General features: G+C 45.4%; 1 protein-coding gene across 1 annotated transcript in view; it reads left to right on the top strand.

The window, feature by feature from the left end:
* KLHDC4 (kelch domain containing 4) overlaps positions 1 to 16,615 on the top strand; it is a 31,831-nt gene extending 15,216 nt beyond the window's left edge. The window contains exons 6-12 of the mRNA XM_057423517.1: positions 1,708 to 1,800; positions 2,704 to 2,863; positions 10,142 to 10,223; positions 13,090 to 13,298; positions 14,616 to 15,015; positions 15,618 to 15,734; positions 16,025 to 16,615. Coding sequence (XP_057279500.1) covers positions 1,708 to 1,800; positions 2,704 to 2,863; positions 10,142 to 10,223; positions 13,090 to 13,298; positions 14,616 to 15,015; positions 15,618 to 15,734; positions 16,025 to 16,200 — 1,237 coding nt within the window. The 3' untranslated portion in view covers positions 16,201 to 16,615. The remainder of the gene's footprint in view (positions 1 to 1,707; positions 1,801 to 2,703; positions 2,864 to 10,141; positions 10,224 to 13,089; positions 13,299 to 14,615; positions 15,016 to 15,617; positions 15,735 to 16,024) is intronic.
* The last annotated feature ends 774 nt before the right edge of the window (positions 16,616 to 17,389 follow it).

The raw sequence follows: 17,389 nt of genomic DNA, 5'->3' as shown, positions 1-17,389 counted from the left end.
TGGAGTTTTTCATTACGACTCGTGTGAGATTGTCATTTTTGATGGTGAATAAGGGCCCCCATTTTCCCTCTCCACAAAAGTGTGACTCTGCACTTTACAGCTGCCTGCTGCCAGTTAAAGCGTACCAGTATGTTTGTGGGTTTAGGTTTTGTTGTTGTTTTCAGTGGTGAGCAGGTTTCTTATTTATTTAGGCCCTGATTCTTCAACCACTTAACACATGTTAACACTGCCTATTTGAGCAGTCTTGCTGTGTGCGCTTTATGAGGCTCCTCAGCCTGAGTGAAAATGTGATAGATTGATCGACGGGGGCAGAGAACACACAAAGCAAACCCTGTTTTAGCTGCAGTTTGGCTTAAAGTTGCCTTTGTTTTGAGAGTTCTTGAAGTTGTTTTTGTTCTCTCTCATGTAATGTGCAGTTTGTAGGTGAACATGAGGGAGGGTGCATCTTCATTGCCTCTCAGGAATGTCACTGCCAGCTGCCTAGCTCCGCATGAAACCTTTGGATGTGACAAATGGGGTATTGTTCCTTGTTCCTGGAAATGGAAGTAGCACATTTAACTGAAAGGTCAGGAAGGCTTGAAAGAACAGAACAGAGTAGCTGCCTTTTAGTGTACAAGATAATAACAATGGTTTGTTTTGTGGCAATGCCTTTGTTGAGGAAATCATAGAATAGTTAGGGTTGGAAAGGACCTTAAGGTCATCTAGTTCCAACCCCCTGCCGTGGGCAAGGGCGCCTCACACTGGACCATGTCACCCACTTCTCTGTCTAAGGTGACCTTAAACACTACCAGGGATGGAGCATTTACCACTTCTTTGGTCAGCCTGTTCCAGTGCCTCACCACCCTCTCAGTAAAGAACTTCTTCCTTATATCTAACCTGAACTTTCCCTGTTTAAGTTTGAACCCATCACCCCTTGTCCTGTCACTACAGTCCCTAATGAAGAGGCACTCTCCAGCATCCTTGTAGCCCCCTTCAGATACTGGAAGACTGCTCTGAGGTCTCCACGCAGCTTCTCTTCTCCAGGCTGAACAGCCCCAACTTTCTCAGCCTGTCTCCATACAGGAGGTGCTCCAGTCCCCTGATGATCCTTGTGGCCTCCTCTGGACTTGTTCCAACAGTTCCATGTCCTTCTTATGTTGAGGACACCAGAACTGCACACAGTAATCAAAGTAATTTACAAAGTCTTCTGCTAGTTTGATACCATCTCATATCTGCAGGTGGGTGATTGAAGATGTTATGGGTACGTGATTTCCTAAGACATGGAAGGAAAGTGCATGTCTGAGCCATTCTCCTGCTCTTTCTTGGCACTTGGAGAAAACATCTTTGTCTGGAGTTCCTTTCTTGCAGTTTTGGGAGTTAACTGCTATTCATTAAACTATCCTGACAAATTAGCTTCTGAGTCATAGTAGAAAAGACTTCAAGACTTTGGGTGCTGTTAGAGACATGTTGGCTTATCACTAGGAATAAAATTGTTATTGCAAAATGCCTGTGTTGCAAATACCAGGAGTTACAGGAAGAGCACACATACTGTTCTGGAGAAAATCATACATATGTATTAAGGCAGTGAGGTTCCCCATGGTTTCCCATTCCAGAAGTACAGAAGCTGAACTCAACCAGCTCAGCTGCTGAAGACTTTAATAAAAATGAACTGACACACTAACACGAAGGGGAATTTTGCTGATAATGTGGGATTTCTTTGTGTTTCAGGGCATCAGGAGGTCCATCTGGACGGAGTGGACATCGAATGGTTGCTTGCAAAAAACAGCTGATCATCTTTGGAGGTTTCCATGAGAGCGCAAGGTGGGTTATTGCAGGATGGCTCATGGTGTTGAATCCTTTCTAACAAAGACAACAGAATTTCTCCAGTAACAGAAAGCTGGGCTTTAATGGAGGGATTATCCTCAGCAATACTGTTACTGAACTAGACTTTTATTTTAGAAATTCAAGTGATCTTGATTTAAAGTCTTCAAGTGTTTGAGAAATCATTGTACCACTTAGCTAATCACTCAAGTAGCTGCTTATCCTTGTAGCTAAAGCTCAATAGATCACTTTTGGCCTCTGCATCTTGTCAAAGAGCCTTGTCTTCCCAAAACAACTTCAGTAGCTCTCATATTCTATGTGAGGTCACAGCAACACTGTCATGGAGACTGTGAAGAGAGCTGTGCTATGTAGTTACTGTCTCATGGAGACAGTAAGGAGCAGCCCTCCCTGGGAGGACAGTGCAAGCTGAACAAGCCCACTCTAAACTTGACTGTGTCCTTGAGAGTTTAACCTGTGTAGAGCATTTTCCACTAGCAGTATGTGAACTGGCAGTAGAAGGGGAACAGGGCATATGTGTATTTTTCCCACCCCCCCCATGACAGACATGGCTCTAATCTTTTGATCTTTTGTATTCTGGTTTAAGTTACCTTTGACCATGTTAACTGGAAAGAGTTGAAACCTCTGTTTCTGTAGTAAGGAGTGATGGTAGGTAAAAAAGAACCCAGGGAGGTCTTGCTTGAAGGAGCTTTGTCAAATGCAAATTGTTGCACTGAAATAGTAATGTGTAGGTTGCTACGGAAGGAGAAAAGCCGTAAATGGAAGAAGTAGAGTAAGGTGTTGCCCCTCTTCAGAGATTCCTGGTGCTATTTCGGTGATACTTTATCCTGTCCTAAATGAGTGACCATTACAAAAACCTGTGATATGCCAATTTGCTCTCTCTAGAGATTACATCTATTACAATGATGTGTATACTTTCAACCTGGACTCCTTCACCTGGAGCAAGCTGGCTCCATCGGGATTAGGCCCTACTCCAAGATCTGGGTGTCAGATGGCTACCAATCCTGAGGGCAACATAATCATCTATGGAGGCTACTCCAAACAGGTAGAGAGATTTTTTTGGTAAGATGGTGCAATATTTCCTGGATTCTAAACTGAAGAGTTGATGGCGGAGAAGGACTTGGGGTGTTTGTTGATGAGAAAATGAACATGAGCCGGCAGTGTGCGCTTGCAGCCCAGAAAGCCAGCTGTATCCTGGGCTGCATCAAAAGGAGCATGACCAGCAGGTCGAAGGAGGTGATCCTGCCCCTCTACTCTGCTCTTGTGAGACCTCACCTGGAGCATTGTGTGCAGTTCTGGTGTCCTCAGCATAAAAAGGACATGGAACTGTTGGAACAAGTCCAGAGGAGGCCACGAGGATGGTCAGGGGACTGGAGCACCTCCTGTATGAAGACAGGCTGAGGAAGTTGGGGCTGTTCAGCCTGGAGAAGAGAAGGCTGCGTGGAGACCTGATAGCAGCCTTTCAGTATCTGAAGGGGGCCAATAGGGATGCTGGAGAGGGACTCTTCATTAGAGTCTGTAGTGATAGGACAAGGGGTAGTGGGTTCAAACTTAAACAGGGGAAGTTTAGATTGGATATATGGAGGAAGTTCTTTCCTGTTAGGGTAGTGAGGCACTGGAATTGGTTGCCCAGGGAGGTTGTGAATGCTCCATCCCTGGCAGTGTTCAAGACCAGGCTGGACGAGGCCTTGGGTGATATGATTTAGCATAAGGTGTCCCTGCCCATGTCAGGGGGGTTGGAACTGGATGATCTTAAGGTCCTTTCTAACCCTAACTATTCTATGATTCTATAGAAGAACTAAGCAAATACACAGTTATGCCCTTGGATTGTTTGTATACAATGGTTGAGGTTGTCGTGAACCAGTACTGCCACAAAAAGAGGCATCTTGTCTTCTAATTGTGCCTTCTTTCAGGCAGTTGTGTGCTGATTGAGGACCATATCTTCGTTAAAAATGGATTCAGTATTTTCCTTGCTAATCTAATCCAATATAAGGAGATGGTATCATAGAGGTAGAAACTGGGAGAAACTACATTTTTTGTCAGTAGTGGTGGTTACTGCCAACTTAAAGCATTCCCAGGTAGAACTCATCTGTATTCCAGCACTTGCAGGTTTTAAGCAGCAGTTGCCAGAAGATTTGTATTTTCTTACATCAGTTAAAGGGTTAAGGGAGAAGCACTAGTTAGCAAACTCAGTAAGCCAAAGAAGACTTCTGATGAGCACCAGGCTTCCTCTCCTCTGCTTCTTGCTTTGTTAATCATGGTAATTTATACTGGGTAGCCCTTTAGACTGTATGTCCTCATTGTCCAAGTATCCCTGTCTCCATGCTGGGTAGGAGGAAGTGAATATTTCATTGAGCAAAAGGCTTCTGCAAAAGCTTTAATGTTGCAAGTGCAGACAGAAGACCCAGATCCCGCTGCTACTGTCTCAGTGGAAAGGCATTGCTTCCAGCAGCGTGGTGCTGGAGGAGGAAGACATGTTGTTCTTCTGATATGAATAAATGAACAAAGAAAAGCGGGGAAAGGGAAGAGAAGGTAGTCTGTCTATATATTTAGAAGCATTTGTGCCTCCTCATGGCCTGTGCTTGGGGGTCCATCTCGTCAGATGTGCATTTGATTAAATAGCAGTAACAATACAGAAGCATTTTCTACCCCAAAAGGGCTTTGTCCTCTTCCTTTCACTGTCCTGTTCTCTCACTGTTGAGGGTGGGAAGGAAGCATGAGCCTGCCTGCGTTACTAGATGTGGATTTCTCATGGCTACTGAAAGCAGCTGGGTTTCAAGTGCACATTGAGCCCCATGGAAATATGAAAGTTGATGCATGTTTGCATTTGGTTCTGTTCCACTTTACAAGGGTGAGCTCTGCTGCACTGCTCTGGGTTGTGTCAAGCTAATAAATAAGAAGTGGAAGGTATGGGGGAAGGCAAAGCTGCCCTCAGCTTTCATGCAGGACACTGAACTGATAAGAGCTGTGTGCAGATTCTCTCCAGCTTGGAGAACAGCTTTGAGATAGAAACAGCCACTCCTGTTACAAATTTACTTCCTTTGTAGTATAAAGAGCTAAGTCTGCTTCCTTCTGTGCCATTCTGAACAGAGACTTTGCTTGTGTATTCTGTAGCACAAGTCAACTGTCAGGCAGGAATGGCGCAGCTGAGCTGTAAACTGACCAAAGCACTGGACAGAATTTTCTCTGCAGCTTTCCTGACATGCAAAGGCAACAAACATTTAGCATGCTTCTCAAAATTTAATTCAGCAAGATTTAGCTCTTTTGGAGAGCAGAACTTCAGTAATGTGTGGCTTTTTAATTCTCATTGTGTCTTTGCTTATAGCCTATTGTGGAGCTAAGTCTCTCTGGGTTTACTTTGAAGTGAAGAAGGCGTGTTTGGCTTGTATATTCCCCTAGAGTCATTGACTGGGATACTGTTGAAAAAATAAGAGATAGACAGTGGAGGAGACAATACTTAATTGGAGCTGGGTGGGAACAGGAGTAGAGCTATTCCTGTCTCCAATTAGAGAGGCAGATGCTACTTTCAATAGCGCTGTGAAGACATTTTTGTCGTATGAAGACTGCGTCTTTTAGCATATGAAACCAGGCAAGTGTCCAAGCAAAGTGCCATTCACCAAGTCATATAAAGGCTTCTCTCTTTGTAAGAGGCAAGATGAAGCTGCACATGGGCTGTGAAAAATGGTGCAGATTTGTGTGGAGGCCTCTGAGGCCAGAGCTCCTACCAAGCAGGTATATGGTGTGAATTGGTTTGGAGGGGAGTGCAAATCATAATAGCTCCTCTGTTTTAGTATTGGCATGATATGGCTGTCACACTGCTGGAGGAAAGTTGCGATGTTGCAAGTCTGCTTTTATGTAATGGGCAGTTCTGATGCATTGTGTACTGTGGTTCCCTTAGCCCTTGCAAGTCTGCTTTCAAGTACTGTACCAAAGTACCTGTGGTATAATGCATATATTTTGCCTAGGGCAGAAAAGGAGTGTAAGCCCAGTAGATTCATGGTTACGGGTGGAAATGTAGGCATCTTTGTACCCATTACAGCTGGGGCTCTGTAATGCCTGAGCAACACCATCCACTTGCTGCCAGGGGTGTTCTTCTGATTGGGTGATCAGTATTCCCCATCTTCAGTCTGGTCAGCAGGCATCATGAGCTGGCAAGGCAGAAACAGAGATTTGGTCCCTGCTTTGATTTTCTGGGCTTGAATGCAGAACTGAGCTTGCAGGGTCAGTTTTCAGTGATGTCTGTCAGTCCACGCCATGTGGCTGTATTCCCTTTATGTGGCCCAAATAAGAAACTCTCTTTCATGGCTGCAGAAGTACAGGCAAAACAAGTCAAGTGATTTGTCTAAGACACTCCAATACTCGTATACAGAGCCAGGACAAGAACCTTAGTACCCAGGCATGCTTTTGTCTATGCCAGCCAATAGATTTTGCTGACCAACTGGTGAATAGCCAGGATGCCAGTGGTGAAAAAGGATTTTTACTGAATAGCCAGGATGCCAGTGGTGAAAAAGGATTTTTACAATCCTGAGTGTAATTTGAGATGTGGGTGCACAAATTGACAAGAGCATGCCTGATACTGTGAAATGCGTGATTCTTTGCACAATAGTGTCCTTGTGTTCATCTCTTTCATCTTCAGCCTGGAAATGATAAAGGTAACTTCTGTGATCCCTTACAGAATCATAGAATGGATTGGGTTAGAAAGGCCCTTTTAAGCTCATTCACTTCCAACCCCTACCATGGGCAGGGACACCTTCCACTAGACCAGGAAGGGAATGTTGTGGGTGTTGTAAGCTCTGCCTAAAATGTGCCTCAGAATCCCACAGGGAGCTCAGACTTGCTGTCCTGCTGATCTTAAAGATATCCTCATCCATTTCTCATGCTTGGGATGGGGCTTGCAGCATCAAGCTGCATTTTTGGCTGTATCAAGCAATGCTTATAGCTCCCTATTGCTAGGCAACATGAGCACACTGTGCCTGACTGGCACAGCGGACGCAGCCGGGAAGTGTTGGAGGCTAACACTGCTCTACCTTGCAGGTGCAAGCAGCCTACAAGCCATGGGAGGGCTTGCGTTACATGCGTGCAAGGCTTTTGGATGCCAAAGACGACTAGCATGTGGGTGTTTCTTTTGGTTTTGTGGTGGGTTTTTTTTGAGCAAAGCTTGTGGCAAGTTTTTCAAACCTGAATTGGATTCTGCTAGGAGATTGCTTGTGGCAGGTCTGAATTGCAACATCTGGTGGGCCTGGTTCCCTCTGTAGTTCTGCCTGCTAAGGGCTTCTGCTAATTGGATGTATTTTGCCACTGCTGATCTGTCTTACGAGGCATGTTTAGCATGTTATACATGGGGAACCCTGATACCCCTTTGTCTCAAGAACAGTTTTCTGTGCCTCAGTTTCCTTGCCCTTTGAAGGGGGATAAACAGGCATCTAGCTGTCTGTCAGTGGAGCTAGGGATTTTTTAGCTCATGCCTGTAAGACTTTTGTTACTTGCTAATGTACCTGTACGTGCAAACAATAAGCTGTGGATATCCAAGCCAGTTTTTGTGCTTGAAAGTAAGTGCCTGGAACTTTAAGGCAAGGAGCACAGTGAGGGAGAACAGGAGCCTCTTGTGGCTGACAGAGCAGTTTCCTCAGGGCAAGAGGGTGTCCTGGGTGCGAAGGGATTGATGTCTTCTGCTGCAGTGTACTGCTTGCTGTCGAAGTGTCTGCTTTTGAGCCAGTGTGAATTGGGGAAAACAGGCATCTCTTTGACAATAAATAACTAACTCCCACTCCACCTCATTGGGGTTTTCTCAGCCTGAGAAGCTTTGTCATGTTGCATATGCAGTGTGTTTACTACAGGGAGCTCTGTGGTTTTCAGGAGAAAAATAATGCAGTTATTCTACGCAGCTTTTATGATAGTGAAGCCAGCTGCTCTCAGTATTTGTGATGTCCCTTTCTTTAGTGCACACTTCAGCCTGTGTTCTCTGTCTAGCACTGAAGGTCAGACTGCAGCCTACCTGGGACTGGGGTGGAAATAACTACCATTTCTGTTACCATTAGCAGTTAGGCACTTTGTAGTCACTGGAGTACACCTTAGTGCTGTAAGGTGTGGACCCCCTGCCCATGTCTCCCTCCCTCCCTCTCCTCTGCCCATCCATCCCTGAGAGCTCAGGTGAGGCTTGAAAGGGTGTTTAAGGTGAAGGACAGGTTGAAAAGGCTGCTGTATCTCTGCTGTCCACAGCCTGCAGTTTATTGGTGGCGTCTGCTTCTCTAGACCTGTGTGACAGAGACAGCAAAGCGTGACATTGTCAGAGCATAGCACTTGCTCAGCATGGTGACTCACAGCCCATTGAGCTTGAGAGCCTCTGTTGTAAATGCCACAGTACATGGCAGTACCAGGCTATGAACTGAATACTCAGTTAATACTTACAGCACCTTTCCTACAAGGTGTTTATTTCCCTTTCTACCGTGGCAGCTCTCAGTCAGGGGTCTGTTCAAAGTAGGTAACTTTGAGCCTTTCCAACGATGTCTTCACACCACAGGTCCTCTATGCCTCAGAACCACACACCTATGCAAAAACTTGTCTTACTTGCTTTCTGTGTGCTGGAGAACTGGCAGTAACTGAAGAAGTCATCACTATATAACTTCATACCCAGAAAATGGGACTGCCTGTTCCTACAGGCTTCCTGTCCCTGTGTGCCTGACTTGTGTTGCTCAAGGGCAGTAAGTGGAATAGTGTAGTTGTTGGCTTCATAGAAGTGATTGCGCAGAATATCTCTCTAGTGTAGACATCCTGTCTTCAAGAGTGTGTGTCTTTCTAGTTCACTAATGGGCATGCTTAGATGCATGTTGAGAGCAAGAAGACACATGAGCCACAGCCCCAAACTAAAATATTTCCCAGGACAGCTCTTGAGGCAGACCCTGGCCCTTAACTGAAGCTTCCCTTCTGCTGCACTGCAGGCAGAGTTCTGTTTCCTCCAGCACTTCATTATCAGGCTTCCCTCGGGCTTCTCAGCATCATCCAACTTTCAGTAGTGTTCTGCAATGCTTTTAACACATTTTCTTCTCTTCCACCTTTCTAAGAATTGAAGACCTTTCCTACAAATTGGATAATAGGCCCTGCAGTAAGAACATAGCGTACTCTGCAGTAACAAAACCTGTTAAGTGCAAAGTACAAGCTTGGGTACAGCTATGCAGCAAGAACATGGTATCACCATGCTGTTGGGCTCTCAGGTGCATACAAGCCCTGCTTATCTTCCTGAGAACTGGATCCAACCCTCTCAGCTTTGTTGGATCCACTACCTGGAAGCAGTTACACAGCATAGCAATGGCATCACCCCCAGGAGAAAGGGAATTACAAGCAGGAGCTCTGCATGAAGGATGGGTGGATAATGACATTATTAGAAGACCTCCTACAGTGGTGTTGCATAGTGCTGCTTTCCAATACTGCATGTTGCTATGAGCACTGGAGTACAGGGGCTTACAGTGAGAGGAACAAGAGAAAATCACATTTAAAATGATGCTTTTAACTGCCTCAGCTGGGGCTTGATTCTGCTCCTGCTGTTGCCTTTAGCAGGAGTGGTCATGGGGCTTCTGTTTAGGAGAAAAGACTTGCTCAAGGCTCTGTGGGGCCCCAAATCCTAAAACTGACAGCTACAGTTAGGCTGTGGTGCAGAGAGCGAGCTGTCACCTCTGCTGCTCCTGTAGTGGGATGGAGATGAGTGGGTGGCAGGGACTGAGAGTCTGTGTGCTAGTCACAGATCTGTACTTAAACTTAGACCTTCCAAATGATAGAGCACAGGTGCTTTGAGCTTCTGCTCAACATTCAAGGACGGAAATCCCAATGGGTATTACAAATCCCATAGAAAGTTGTGTGCCACTTGAGTGTAGTAGGTATCTTTTCTCTTTTACAGCTACAGAAGCAGAGTCACAGATATTAAATTAGACCATTGAGAGCGCCTGATATTGTCTGTGTCAGAGTAAAAGACAGGACCTTGAGTCTCCTGTTCCCTTCCCAGTTGTCACAGACAGAAGTTGGTTGTGGCTCATCACAGAATGTAGCCCTGAATTGAATGCTATGGTTGTGAGCTGCCTGATGTTCCAGAGCTACAGTGTGACTACAGAGAATACAGCATGGCTTCTCCTTGCCCAGTCACAGTGTTTGCATTTCCAGCACGGGAATGTACAGGTTTGGGCTGTGATTAGGGGATTAGGGTTTTTTGGGGGATGGGAGGAGATCAGATTGGCACATACTGCTGTTCTGTCATGGGTCACTTCCTAGGCTTTGAAAAGTTGGGCCACTGAAATTGTTTTGCTGAGCATCCCTGTCTTTCCCTTCTCTGCAGAGAATTAAGAAAGATGTTGACAAAGGCACCCTGCATACAGATATGTTCCTGCTGAAGGCTGAAGGTGCAGGCAAGGAGGAAGGTAAGCTACAGCTGCAGCTAGGAGGGCTGTGCTGGAAGTGATGCTGCGGGACTGTAAATGCAGATCATCTCTTTTCCTTTGAATAACAGGCAAAAAAAACCCAACCTTAGAACAAAATTTCCCTTTTGAAAGCACTATGCCCCAGTGTTTGCTTTGGGGCTAAACACAGCAGATGAGTTGGCTTAAATATTTCTTCTTTCTCACAGAAATAGCGAATTGCATTTGTATACTGTGACTCTAGCTTAAAAGCAAAGGGGGCTAAGGTGAAGGAAACAGCAATTACAGGGGGTATTAGAGGAATTGTGTTCTTTTTTGTTTCTGTGTGCTGGAGAATGAAGATGGGTGGAATTCCTCACTGCTGTGCTCTGCAAAGGGAAATGGGAAGTAGGCTTTGCTGAACAAAGCTCTCAGCTGAAGGCTTTAAGGAGTCATAGTTCTCAGCTCTAGGTGACTTGATCTCAGAGCTGATGTAAATGGTAGCTCTGACACAGCAAAACCCTGGGGGAATTGGAGCTGGTTGAGAAACTGGCAGAGCTCTGGAGGAAGGTTGGGATATACTTTTTGTCAGAGAATCACTTCTAGCTCACAGCATCATTTATTGACACCTCCCAGTTGCTCCTGGAATAGTCTGAGATAGAGTGGAGGGTCTCCAGGCTCCTTGCATAACTATGTGACAAGCTCTGTCCTGCACAGGCAGCTTCAGGAAAAACTACAAGGAAAGATATTTTAGGAATTTTTTTGGTTTGTATGTGGGAGGGAATTAAAGCAACATGTTGAAAGTTCCTAGTCTGTGGGACATTTTGATCACTGCTCTTCTGTTTCACAGCAGAAAATCTTTGCAGTTTTGGAATTCTCAGGTGGTGGGTTGGCCCTGGCTGGACACCAGGTGCCCACCAAAGCTGCTCTATCACTTCAGTTGGATAGGGGAGAGAAAGTATGACCAAAGGCTTGTGGGTCAAGATAAGGACAGGGAGAGATCAGTTACCATCATGGGCAAAACAGACTTGTCTTGGGAAAACTAGCCTAATTTATTAACAATCAAATCATAGAAAGTTAATGAGAAATAGCAACTCAGTCTTACAAACACTTTCCCCCCACCCCTCCCTTCTTTCTACCCTCAACTCTGCTCCCGATTTCTCTGCCTCCTCCTCAGTGGCTTGTGGAGGTTGTGGTCAGTTCACCACACATCTCTGCCACCTCTTCCTCTGCAGGCAGAGGACTCCTCACACTGTTCCCCTGCTCCAATGTGAGTCACTCCCACAGGCTGCAGTTCTTTACAAACTGCTCCAGCATAGGTTCTTTCCTCAGGCTGCAGTCCGTCAGGAACAGGCTGCTCCAGAGTAGGTTCCTCGGAGGGTCACAAGTCCTGCCATCAAACTTGCTCCAGTATGGGGTCCTGCACAAGGTGCAGATGGATATTTAATCCACTGTGGGCCTCTGTGGGACCACCATGGTCTGTCTGCATCATGGGCTGCAGGGGAATCTTCTGCTCTGGTGTCTGGAGCACCTCCTCCTTCCTTCGCCACTGACCTTGATGTCTGCAGAGCTGTTTCTCTCACACAGTCTCACTCCTCTCTCTGGCTGCAGTTGTGCAGTTTGGTTTGCTTTTTTCCTTCTCTTAACTATGTTATCCCAGAGCTGCTTCCGCTGTCAGTGATGGGCTCAGCCTTGGCCAGTGGCAGGTCCGTGTTGGATCCAGCTGCATTGGGTCTGTCAGACACTGCTTCTAGCAGCTTCTCCTCAAAGCCATCCCCATAGCCTCCCTGCTACCAAAACCTCACTATGCAAACCCAGTACATCTCCACACAGGAAATTCCTGTTTTAACAAACTCTTTGGTAGTGGTGTCTTACAGACTCTTAAGAGAGAAGATTGGGTTGTGATCTCGTTAGATTACCTGGAGCAGGGATATTACCAAAAAAACCCAAGCCTAACCAAGATATTATAGGTTAGTTGGTTGTTTTATCTCTGAATGTCTCTGAAATAGGAATTCCATCGCTTTCCTTAGGAGAGAGTGTATTTTGTCCTTGGTTCAGGGAATGGGACAAGCTTCTTTGAGCTGAATTTCTAAAATCTTAAAATTGTGATTGATTTCTTTAAACCTGATTATCTTAAAGCAGGATTTGGGAAGGAGGTTTGGGTCACATATATTGTGTGGATTCCAGACCCTGTTTGCATTATGCACTATTTATAGTTCATCTTACTGAAATTGTGGTTCCTTCAGAAACAGAGTGCCTAGCCAGTGCATGTGCTTCTCCCAGCCTGTGTTTTCAGGATTTGCTCTAAATCCAGAGTAGAAAGGATTGGAGCAAAAGCAAAGGGTTTAGAGCACAAGCCTTCTCCTGCTCCTGAGCCTTTTTTTAAAGTGTGGTTGGGTCTCCTTACAAAGAACTGTAATTATTCTGGGAGTTAAGGCAGTGATGCAAATTGGTAGGTGAAGTACCCTAGTAGAAGAGTGCTGTAGAAAGAATGAATGTGGAGTGGGATTCCTGGGTTAACTGAGGCACATTTCCTTGGTACGTGAAGGCTATATATATATATGTAATCCTTGCTTGAACTCCACTCTCTTATAAAGGTGTATACATCTTTCAAGAGGCTTCTTGCCCCAGAAAGTATGCCGTGAAGACAGTCCTCTACAGTTGCTTTTACTGAAGACACAATGGTTTTCTAAGGGTAGAATGGATGTGCTATTAGCTGTGTGTGTAAAGTGGAAATATAAGTGGTTCTGATTAACATTGTACTGTGCAGTTCTGAGAAATCCAAAATGGGTCATAGACTTACTGCCGGAGTACTGAAGGGCGTAGGAGATATAAAAGCATCCTGGATTCTCCTTTGCTGATGCTTGTATTTGCTTTTATCCATTACCAGACAAGTGGGCATGGAGTCGGCTCAACCCTTCTGGAGTGAAACCCACTCCCAGATCTGGCTTCTCCGTGACAATTGGTCCCAATAACCGCTCCCTTCTGTTTGGAGGTGTGCATGATGAAGAAGAGGAGGAAAGCATTGAAGGGGACTTCTTCAATGATATTTATTTCTATGACCTCGGGAAAAACCGCTGGTTTCCTGGACAGCTGAAGGTTTGATTTTAAAAATTAACACAGATACATTCAGTTCGTTCTTCTTGATCATGATGTGTGTTCTTTGGGCCTTTTTTGGTCTGAAAGAGTTTTCTTGTAGTGTGGAGCAAGCCTCTATTTGTAATAACTTGGGGTGCTCCAAGAGGTGATCCACTAGGTGTGGCTGCTGCATTGATCTGTGACCCACTGACTTTGAAGAGGAGGTGAGGCTGTACAAATGAAGCTGGTGATGTGCAACTCTAGCAGATTTTTGGTACCAGATGAATTGAATTCTCTGACTTCATGCTGCCTTCATGCTACCTTCTCTGCCACATAGCTCCTTGTGCTCTCCATGCCCTGCTTCCACAGTGGGATGTAGACTGGTGCCCTTCTGTGGAGAGAGGAAGCCTGTGAGCCCTGATGGTTGGGCACAAAGTGGGAGTGGTTCAGGAGCAATCTCCCTCCTAAGGAGTCAGGCTGAATGTGTCCCGTTGTTGTGTAATGCAAAATGAAGCAAAGCAGCATGAAAACATCGTTAACAGTGTTTTACTGGAGGCTGGCTCTAGGTCAGATGTATAAATCTGACATCAGATAGTTCAGTAAAAGCTACTGTGAAAAGATCTTCTGTTGCATTGGGATCAAAAAAACCCTCTCTTTTCCCCAGTGTTGATGAGTTACTAAAGAGATGAAATATTAACCTTGGCTCATAAAAACTTCACAAATGAGGCCATCTGATCTGTGATTTTGTTTGAACCACTCTCAAGGGCGAATGAGGTGCAGGTGAAGAAGTTCCTTCTTCCCCACTGTTTCTGGCTTTGTTCTCAAACAGAAGTCAATCACATAGTAACAGGCAAACAGGCAGTCAGATGTTTGCTTCTGCTTTCCTCTCTGTGTTCTTTGAAGACCTGGAGTGCTTCCTGGTCATGCACTGTAATTTAGCACCTGGCAATTGTTGTGATTTCACAAAAATGGGGGTTACTTTCTCTTGCTCTCATCAGACTATTGGACTGCTTGCATGTTTGTGTGTACCTGCAAGACAGAGAGAAAAATAGCTGTTTTCTGCTTCTTCAGCACATGCTGCCATTAATAGAGGAAGCAACTTCATGCTTTGGGCTCTCCAGGAGTTTCATTGTTCCTTGTTTTATGGCTGGTAGAAGTTTATGCTGAGTGGGAGGCTGTACCTATTACTTGAGACTTGTAGTTGTAGTGAAAAGCGATTGAATTCTCCCTCTCCTCCCTCCCAGCAGCATCCATAGTAGTTATAGTAACTGCTGTACATGCTATTAGGTGCAGGCAATTCACACTCAGTCTCTTTCTGTTCCTTGTTGCTGTTAACAGGGACCAAAATCAGAGAAGAGGAAGCGGAGACGTGGCAGAAAAGCTGAGGCAGAGGGTGCTGGAGATGAGGAGGTGGGGAAGCAACCTCCACAAGGCCCAGTGGAAATAGTCAAAGAGGTGGTGACAGAAGATGGGACTGTCATGACAATCAAGCAGGTGATCTCTGGACCCGCAGAAGAAAAGGAGAGGTCTGAATCAGAGGAGGAGGAAGACGGAGCCTTGGGACAGAAAGTGGAGCCATGCCCACGTTCAAATGCCATGTTGGCAGTGAAACATGGGATTCTCTATGTGTATGGGGGAATGTTTGAGGTGGGTGATCGCCAGTTCACCCTCAGTGACCTCTACAGCATCGACCTACACAAGATGGAAGAATGGAAGGTGCTAGTGGAGATGGATCCAAGTAAGTTCTGATGGTGGGATTTCTCTCTCTGCTTTTAGTGTAGCAACACCACACTAGGGAAGAGAAAAACTAACCAACAAAACAACTGTGGAGCTTCCTCAAGGCGTGGTGGTGAGCCTTTGAGTAGTGTTTTTTCCTGGACAGGAGAAAGTTTGGAATTACGTGATATGCAGTGTGTTACGGTCACCATCACTATGGAAACCAGTCTAGTCCAGAGCTTTGCGATCACAAAAGGTGACCTTGCCCTCGAAACTCACAGTCTGCATGTGGTAATTGGCAGAAGGCATAAAGGAAGGCGTCTTGCTCATGATCATTGAACTGTGAAGTGCTAGGGAGGAGAGCTGACTGTTGTCAGCATTGGCACTAACCAGCTTCTCTTCCACAGCTGTTCTGTGCTGTTCACTTCTTCCTATTTCATCTCTTCCCATTGTTCCCATCAGATACAGGCACTGTACAGTGAATGGATCTTTGAGGCAGTGAATAGAGCAGGGGTCTTAAGAAGCACATCTTTCTGACCTTGCCCAGATCTTCCATGATAGTTCTGGCTGTAGGAGTGGGAAACAGCTTGTTATTTATTTATTTTATTTTCTTTCTCATCAAAGAAGCACAAGAATGGCTGGAGGATTCTGAGTCAGATGAAGAGGAGGATGATAAGGAAGGTGCAGAGGGAGGAGAAGAGGAAGAGGAGAGCTCTGAAGAGGAGAGTGAAGATGAGGGAGGTAATAATTAAGATGAATGTTTTCTTCATACTAATATAAAGTACAGTACGTGCTGGTTCTGCTGCCAGCCTGGAGGGCTTCATTGTCATCCGGGTGAGTTTTCTAGCAAAAGCAGTTTTCATAGTGCACTGCTCTCAGGTTAGAAGAGAAATTCTACTCATGACTGATAGGATTTTAGGCTGTTACATTTAAACACATTAGCTGAAGAGCAGTCTTGGCTGAGTTGAAGAGCAGTGCCTTCATTCACTGTTTGTCACCTCTCTTTTTGTCTTCTTCCCACTGTGTACTAGAAGAGGAGCAACACCCGTCTGTTCAGCTTGATGAGAGCCATGCAGACTACCTGTCCAGGACGGAGCAGTATTGGATTAAACTAGCCCGCAGCAATATGGGCCTGGATGCCAAGGAGAAGAAGGTGGTAAAAGTGGCACATGCCATGGCAAAGACTTTCTATGAAGATTCAGTCTAGATGTTCTTGGGACTGTTCTGTGAGTGAAAACACATGCTGGGAGCAGTGGTTAGCCCCATGGAACTCATCCTGATGTACCAGGCAGTCAGCATGTTAGAAGGCATGCTCTAGCTTTTGCCTACTCTGGGTGCCTTTGGGCTGACCAGTCTCAGTATGCCTCTTTGGTTAATTCTCTGGATGTGCTGTTATTCTCCTGGAGGTTGTGGGAGGGTCTTGAGGAACAGGATTGCTGTTTGAGCACTTGTTCTGCTGAGGCTAGCCTGTACAATACTGTCATATTTTTGTTCAAAACTGGTTTGAGTCTGTCAAGACAAACTGCACATCACAATGGTTCACTGGTCCCAAAATCCCTACCCTGATGGGGGCCAGAACGTGTCTCTGAGGGTTTCTACAATAAATCTATTTGGTTACATCATTTTGTTTTTCTCCGTCCTTTCATAGCTTTTCTACTTCTTTTTCTCCTGCTGTGGAAGAGGAATCACTGTTCCCAATGCGAAATACATAGGTAGTGGTTGTAAGATGCACCAGCAGCCCTGAGATACGGCTGCACTGCCTGGAGAATCCTGGGAATCCTTTCATACCTTAGCTGTATGAGAGCCGCTGTAACCCCTGATACACATAACAGTAGAAATATCTTCCTTTTTAATCAGCTGTAGCAGATTTTGCCTTTGCGTGTGGAATCCCCCAGTTCTGTTTCTCACTTGTTTGACAAGATATTAGTTGTCTTAAAAATGAACTATTTATTTGTATAAACTATTTATTTATGACCTGTGAAACATCCTACCTTGGTAGGGAGTGAGCTGGCACTCTCAAAGGGTTTTTTCTTTCACCCCTGCTTCCTCAGCCCTTCTCCTCAAGGCATCACTTTCCAGCAGAGCAGCACTGTGGTCCATAGGGACAACAGATGGATCAAAGTGTGTCTGTTGCAGCAAACAAGTGATGGCTTGAGTTGACACCAGAAGGCTGTCCTTGTGCAGGGAGATCCAGGGTGCTATGCGTATTGTTTTGGCAGAGGCATCACAGGGGAGCCAGCTCTCGAGAGAGCAGTGCTAGGTTCAGGGCTAATTGGAAGGTAACAAAGATTAAATACAGCAGGCTGCCAATTGTCAAGATAAAAACATGTTTGATAGGAAGGTACCTTCCATGTAGAATAACAGATGAGAGGTGAAAACATACCATTTATTGATAG

This window comes from Pezoporus wallicus, unplaced genomic scaffold (assembly GCF_028554395.1).
Source record: "Pezoporus wallicus isolate ANWC-B61680 ecotype Strahan unplaced genomic scaffold, APGP_CSIRO_Pwel_v1 contig_10160, whole genome shotgun sequence".
Lineage (NCBI taxonomy): Eukaryota > Metazoa > Chordata > Aves > Psittaciformes > Psittacidae > Pezoporus > Pezoporus wallicus.
Note: the sequence above shows the minus strand (reverse complement) of the source record. Positions and strands in the feature narration are given on the sequence as shown.